General features: G+C 39.5%; 1 protein-coding gene across 1 annotated transcript; it reads left to right on the top strand.

The window, feature by feature from the left end:
• The first annotated feature begins 418 nt into the window (after positions 1 to 418).
• On the top strand, positions 419 to 6,177 carry fam219ab (family with sequence similarity 219 member Ab). The gene is made up of 6 exons (XM_058637008.1): positions 419 to 785; positions 2,419 to 2,518; positions 3,809 to 3,914; positions 4,291 to 4,371; positions 4,475 to 4,529; positions 5,970 to 6,177. Exons 1-6 carry the CDS (start codon positions 705 to 707, stop codon positions 6,126 to 6,128), a joined length of 582 nt encoding a protein of 193 aa, XP_058492991.1. The 5' UTR covers positions 419 to 704; the 3' UTR covers positions 6,129 to 6,177.
• Positions 6,178 to 6,598: the final 421 nt, after the last annotated feature.

The following is a 6,598-nucleotide window of genomic DNA, read 5'->3' as shown; positions in this document are numbered from 1 at the left end:
ACCAAGACATTAACTAATGACCAAATTAGTAACTAATCATTAGTTAATAATAAACTAGTTAACCAGTACCAAGACATTAACAAATGACCGAATGATTAACTAATCATTACTTAATAATAAACTAGTTAACCAGTACCTAAACATTAACTAATGACCAAATGATTTACTAAATATGAATTAATAATAAACTAGTTAACTAGTACCTAAACATAAACTAATGACCTAATGATTCACTATACTATTACCTAATGGTTACTTGATGATTAGTTAACCTTTTTTTAAGTGTTACCATAATCGATTAAATCGATTAATTAATTATTTCAGTTCTTATTTATCATATTATCTTGTTGTTCTAAATGCCCCCTCACTGTCGAGGTTTTTGGGAAATCCCAGCCGGAAGTGGGTGGTGGAGTCACCGTCATCGAACCAGTCACACCACCACCATCTTCATCCTCATCCTCATCTTCACCATCTTCACCATCACCATCTTCATCAGCAGCAGAAGAGGAAGAGGAGCCGTCGACAGACTCTGACTCACCGCTGGGATGAAGCTCTTCACCGGAGAAGAACCGAAGCACAGATCTTCACAAATCTGAGACGTACAACCAGACTGAGAGGCGGCCGTAATCCGATTATTTCTGCGTGAGAGAGGGAGAGAGAGACAGTGAGAGTAGGAGAGAGAGCGTGAGCGTGTTGTCGCCACCATGATGGAGGAAATGGACAGATTTCAGGTCCCCAGTGCGGTGCAGGAGGAGGCGGAGATGCAAGCGGAGATGCAGCCGCTGGTGAGTCTGGATTATATCATCCACGGATGATTTATTTTCTTCATTATAACCTTGTTTAAATCAGAGGCAGACATGAATGTTGTTGTTGTTACAGACTAACAAATCCATCACCTGCTGCCGTGTTTGATGCCAGCAAGTTTTTAATAGGACTGAACCAACATAAAGGATTAGAGATTACAGATTAGATTAGAGAGTATGTATGTTTGTGTGATGTAAGCAGCAGCAGCAGCAGCAGCGTGTCCGGTGTGCTGCGTAGTGACTGTGAGCATCATCATCATCATCATCCTCCTCCTCCGTCATGTCTTGAGCCTCCACGTCCTCAGCATCCACTGACACGCGTGTCTTTCACCGTGATCACTGCTCTGCTGGTGTTTTAATCCCTTAGATTAAACCATTTAAACGATTTAAAATAAAGACAGAGTGTGTGATTTGGCCTGTAGTGAGGCCCTGGGTGACTGCAGAGGCTGTAGAGCGCCCTCTGCTGGCTGCTCACAGCTATAAACACACTGAACCCAGTCTGACCTGCTGTCACTTCACCACAGTTGTACACGTTACAAAGTACAAATACTTTTGTTACTGTAATTAAGTACATCATTATATGAATTACTTTGTTATTTATATTTCTAGCAACTTCTACTCCACTACATTTCCTCTCAGTATCTTTGTTACTCGTTACTACCAAATTAAATCACAAGAACAAGAAGAAGAAGAAGAGTTAAGCAGAGCCAGGAATTGAACCCACAACCTTCCAGTTTTAAAAGACAACTTGCCCTACCACTGAGCCACCATGGCTCACTTTTTGTTAATACTTTGACCTCTAAAATGTAAGTACAGTAAATGTGATATACTTTAAGAATTTTACGTAAGTAATATTATTTTATTTTTTTTAAATGACTTCAACTTCATTTTCTGGTAAATATACTTTTACTCATGTATCACCTTTAAGGTACTTTATACAAGACTGACATTCACCATTAGGAAGTGTTTTCAGGGAGTGTTTTTATTCTTATTATTCATTAAATAAAATCTGTGTTGGTTTATTTGTTTCTGTAAGTTTACCAACTTCCTCAATCAATCTGAATTAGGTAGGTGGTCACTCAAGTATGTTCCCATCCAGTTTTGGGTAGAATCTATTGGCTGTGCCAATCCCAGCTGACATAGGGCGATAGGCGGGGTTGAACAATTCAATTTTATAGAAATAGCAACAGAGCCTGCAAGGTGCAATGTTTGTTCAAGCCAAAAATGTGTGTCAAAATATAATTTTAGATGAATTATTGTCTCGATCTACACACATTTTATTTCTACAGATCTGCAAAAATGTCACATAGTCTAAACTAAAATAAAAACATTAGAACATTGTGTTTTCTGTCTAGATGATCTAGATGAAACAAGCTTCCGTCTCTTTCTGCCCTGTTTATCCACATCGTCTGGACACACTGTACATGCATTAATTATTCATCGATGCCTCAGTAATAATGTGCTTTCCTGCTCGTCTTTCTGTCTGCGTCTCTTCTTCTTCTTCTTCTTCTTCTTCTGTCTCGTCTGTGTCTCTTCTTTTTCTTCTTCTTCTGTCTTGTCTGCGTCTCTTCTTCTTCTTCTTCTTCTTCTTCTTCTGTGTCGTCTGCGTCTCCAGGACCCGGCCTCGTCCACAGCCTCAGAGGGAGACTCAGACACCAGAGAGGGAGAACCGGTCACTATAAACTACAAGCCGTCACCGCTGCAGATGAAAATAGGTCAGTGAGGGGAATAATCACCATGTCCTGGTACATTTGTTCTCCTCGTCACATGTTCTATACGTTATAAACCCAGTCTGCATATTTAGCAACCCTTCATTTATGTATCTGAGCTTTATTTTTGCTTTTACTGAAATACAATTATCAGGATGTTTCACAGTAAATTTCCCCACTGCAGGACAAATAAAGGACTATCTTCTCTTATCTTATCTTATAATTGATATTACATATGAATAATTGCACATCCGGGGCCACAGATGTATGAAGAGGTTAATCCATCCATCTTCAGCCACTTTATTCTCCACATGAGGATAAGATAATTAAATACATAATAAATAATAGACAATAGAAACATGGCAAGTATATTTTTATTCTCTTATTATTATGACCAGCTGGGCTGAATGTGCTGAATTTTCTAATGTTGCCGTGTTTTGACTGACCCACTCAAAACCCACTATGATTTCTTTTAGTCCACCTGACCTGCAGGGTTTGACCCGAACATGACTAAGAGTCATAGTTATCATAACTTAAAACTCCTCCAACACTGTAAAGATGTATAAAAACCCTCAGTTTATGAGTGTTTCACTCATAACTGCACCTGCTCCCCTTTGTCTTGAAACTGTGTCTTTACTTCGATGTAAAAACTCACAGAAAAGCTCTGACTCTTTATTTAAAAACCCCTAAAGACATGGAAAATAAGTGAAGAACAGACGGTGCAGTACCACTGACAGATACAGAGGGCGACAGAGAGCAGGACTGTAGCTAAACCAGCTCTGTGTTTATGTGCAGTATTGTACTTCGTTAAAACTGCGTAAAAAAACAGAATGGTGAAATTTGCACTTCTTTATGTGTTTGTTAATCAAGTGATTTGATTCTAGTGTTTAGATTAATATTCTGTACAATCGTTTTTAGCCGTTTGATAATCTCGTTACATCGACAGTGAAAAGAAACCGATGTCGTGTTCGCAGAGAAAAATGGAATGATCGTCGTCCTCGAAGTGAAAATAGATTTTCAGTAAATAAACCCTCCTCTCCTCCCTGATCATCACACTTCCTGTGGAGTGTTTTATTAAATTACACCCGAGGCTCCTTTCTGTAAATCTCACCACCTAATCTCCCCCCAGAGTTTTACAGTGAACAGAAAGTAGAGAAATACACATTAAATGTCTCTGGGAAATGACTTTATTTCCCTTTACCATATTATAACAGTTATTTATGGATCTTATTGTGAGTAAAACTGTGTTTCCGTGACATTTTCAAGCTGTTTGTGTGTTTTCTTTATCTCGTGCAGAGAAACAGAGAGAACTTGCCAGAAAAGGCTCGTTGAAGAACAACAACACAGTCGGAAGTCCCGTGAACCAGCAGCCCAAGAAGAACAACGTCATGGCCAGAACACGGTGAGAGCAGGAGATTTCATTCAATCATATTCAAATGCTTTGTTTTTACACTATGAGAGAAAAGAAGGATGTATAAGAACTATAATGGGAAGAACTCTTAGACAATTCCGTTATACAACCACTCTGCATGTTGTAAAACTAAAATGACCAAAATGTGATTCCATATCTGTGAAAGGTGCTACATAAATAAACTTACTTACTTAATCAGGAGATTTGAGAGAAAATACCTGAACAACATCATGAAAACGTTCATATTTAAAGCCACAAAAGCTCGACAACTAAACATAAACAGTTTTATAGTGTTTTCGAAATCAATAGAGATATTTTTTGTGCATTGTTTGTGTATTTTTACGTTTGTTCTGCTTCCTCTTCACAGGTTGGTTGTGCCCAATAAAGGCTATTCGTCTTTAGATCAGAGTCCAGATGAGAAGCCTTTGGTGGCCTTAGACACAGACAGGTAAACACACACACACACACACACACACACACGACGTCAACAATGTCACTGTTTCCTTTTTTCAAAGATAATCCTTCACTAACTCTGGTTGATTTCTCTGCAGTGATGATGACTTTGACATGTCGAGATACTCGTCGTCGGGTTATTCCTCCGCTGAGGTGAGTGCTTTGACACTTTCTCTCCTCTTCATCTTTCTCCATGACTGTCAGAGCTCATCTCATCGTCTCATCCTCATCCGTGTTCTTCAGACTTAAACTCTCTCTCTCTGCTGTAAGGATGATTACAGCTATGACTGGGTTCACTAAAAACTTACTTTCCAATTCATATCAATATTTATTTGTACTGAGATCCGATATCGATTGATTAAAAATCCCCAGATTAATGTTTAAGAGCTAACAGCTGCCATCTGTGGTGTAGAACCAGAAATAGTATTGTTCGCTCAGGAGGACAATTTTGTTTGTTTGTTTGTTTGTTTGTTTGTTTGTGTCCTTAATTATTAATCAGAAAAGCATAAGACAGTGTTCTCATACTCAAATGACTTGGTGGCCACTGAGTGTCTAGTTTGTTTGGAGGGAAGTCAAAAAAGTCAAAGTTTTTGGGAGAAAGACATTGAAATAACAATATTTATGATGATATTTCACGTCATTTAAAACATAATTTGACATGCGACAATAAATAGTTCATAAATTAAACATTTATGATGCAAAATGAATCCATTCACGATTAAAGTCATGCAGAAATAACTAATAACTAAATGGATGTTGAATTAACGTAAGATGTTGCCAAGGGGAAAAACGGTAGGTGGTGAAGAGAAGAGGGCCCAGGACTGAGCCTTGGGGTACACCTGACGTGACGTGAGATATCAAATCAAAATTGAATGACACTTTTAGGCGTCCTGTTTTTAAGACGTGTGGTCGTGTTTGTCTTTCCCGCTCTCGACGTCAGCTCTCTGTCCCCAACAAAGGTTTTTGTTTTCACATCGACGAGTATTCAGATGTTAAAGTGTAACTGGAAACCGTTCTCTCTCTCTCATGTCGAGCTGAAGGGAACTGTGCTTGTTGTACACAGTGTTTCTACAGCTTACATTTACAAGTTCAGCAGATACTGAGAGCCGTGACCTGTGTGTCGTAAAGTAGAATGTTGTCCTGACCTGAAAACCAGAGGGTTCCAGACGTCACATTCATCCTGATGTAGGTTAACGTACCATGGAAATATTATCTACATTAATGCGTCTGACTGTACAGATGTCAGTAAATGTGTTTGAGCCGCAGACAAAGAGAGAAGCTGAGTGAGTCAAACTCCCTCTAACTATAACAGGAAATGAGATTTCAACCATTGCAGTAAAGGATCCTGTGAGGATCAGTGATGTGGTCACGAGTGTATGAATCAACGTCAGCTCATGAGCTGGGGATGCGGTCTCTAATCCAGATTTTGTTTGTGCTCACAAAACCACCTCTGAATTATTTAATTTTTTTATGTGATCAGATCTGAGGACAGATTCAGGACAAATTGATTGAGCGCATCCTGGAATCATTTAGAATGGATTCATTTTTAGTTCTTCTCCCTCAAACTCCTCTCTCCTCACTCGTCTTCCGCAGCAAATCAACCAGGACCTGAACATCCAGCTGCTGAAAGACGGTTACCGCCTCGACGAGATCCCCGACGACGAAGACCTGGATCTGATTCCTCCCAAATCCGTCAACCCCACCTGCATGTGCTGCCAGGCCACCTCCTCCACCACCTGTCAAATACAGTAACCCCGCCTCCTCCCCCTTTGACCTCCTGACCCTTACGTGATAACACACACACACAACATAACCCCTCCCCCTCCTCCCTGATCTCCATCTGCTGTGAGTTTACTGTCGCCGTGGTGACAGTGAAGCGTTAGTAGAGTATTGTAATGACAGTAAAGTGCTATGACGATGACGACAATGATGAGTAATAATTATATATGAATATATAATAATTAATATATAGAAGCTTTGATTTTAAAATATCTAGGAGAAGGAAAGTGTGAGAAAATAATGATAAATATGTATTTAAAATACGGTGGTTTCCTCCTGTGGTAGGACGTGCACTAAACTGTGAGCGCCTTCTCCTGGTGAACGCGGCCAAATTTAAAAACACAGAGAGTCGACGTGATGCTGTGAAGTGATTTTAACGAGCCCTGACGGAGAAGAGACATTATCATAATAACTTTTAATGGGAGAAAAAAAAGTTCTGCTCA

This window comes from Solea solea, chromosome 8 (assembly GCF_958295425.1).
Source record: "Solea solea chromosome 8, fSolSol10.1, whole genome shotgun sequence".
Classification (NCBI taxonomy): domain Eukaryota; kingdom Metazoa; phylum Chordata; class Actinopteri; order Pleuronectiformes; family Soleidae; genus Solea; species Solea solea.
This window is presented reverse-complemented; position numbering and strand designations above follow the sequence as displayed.

Bases quoted from the DNA above. Each gene is read 5' to 3' on its own strand.
- fam219ab (XM_058637008.1), top strand. From the start codon at position 705: ATGATGGAGGAAATGGACAGATTTCAGGTCCCCAGTGCGGTGCAGGAG. The intron at 2,519-3,808 runs GTCAGTGAGGGG...TATCTCGTGCAG, and splicing joins ACCGCTGCAGATGAAAATAG to AGAAACAGAGAGAACTTGCC. The intron at 3,915-4,290 runs GTGAGAGCAGGA...TCCTCTTCACAG, and splicing joins AACGTCATGGCCAGAACACG to GTTGGTTGTGCCCAATAAAG.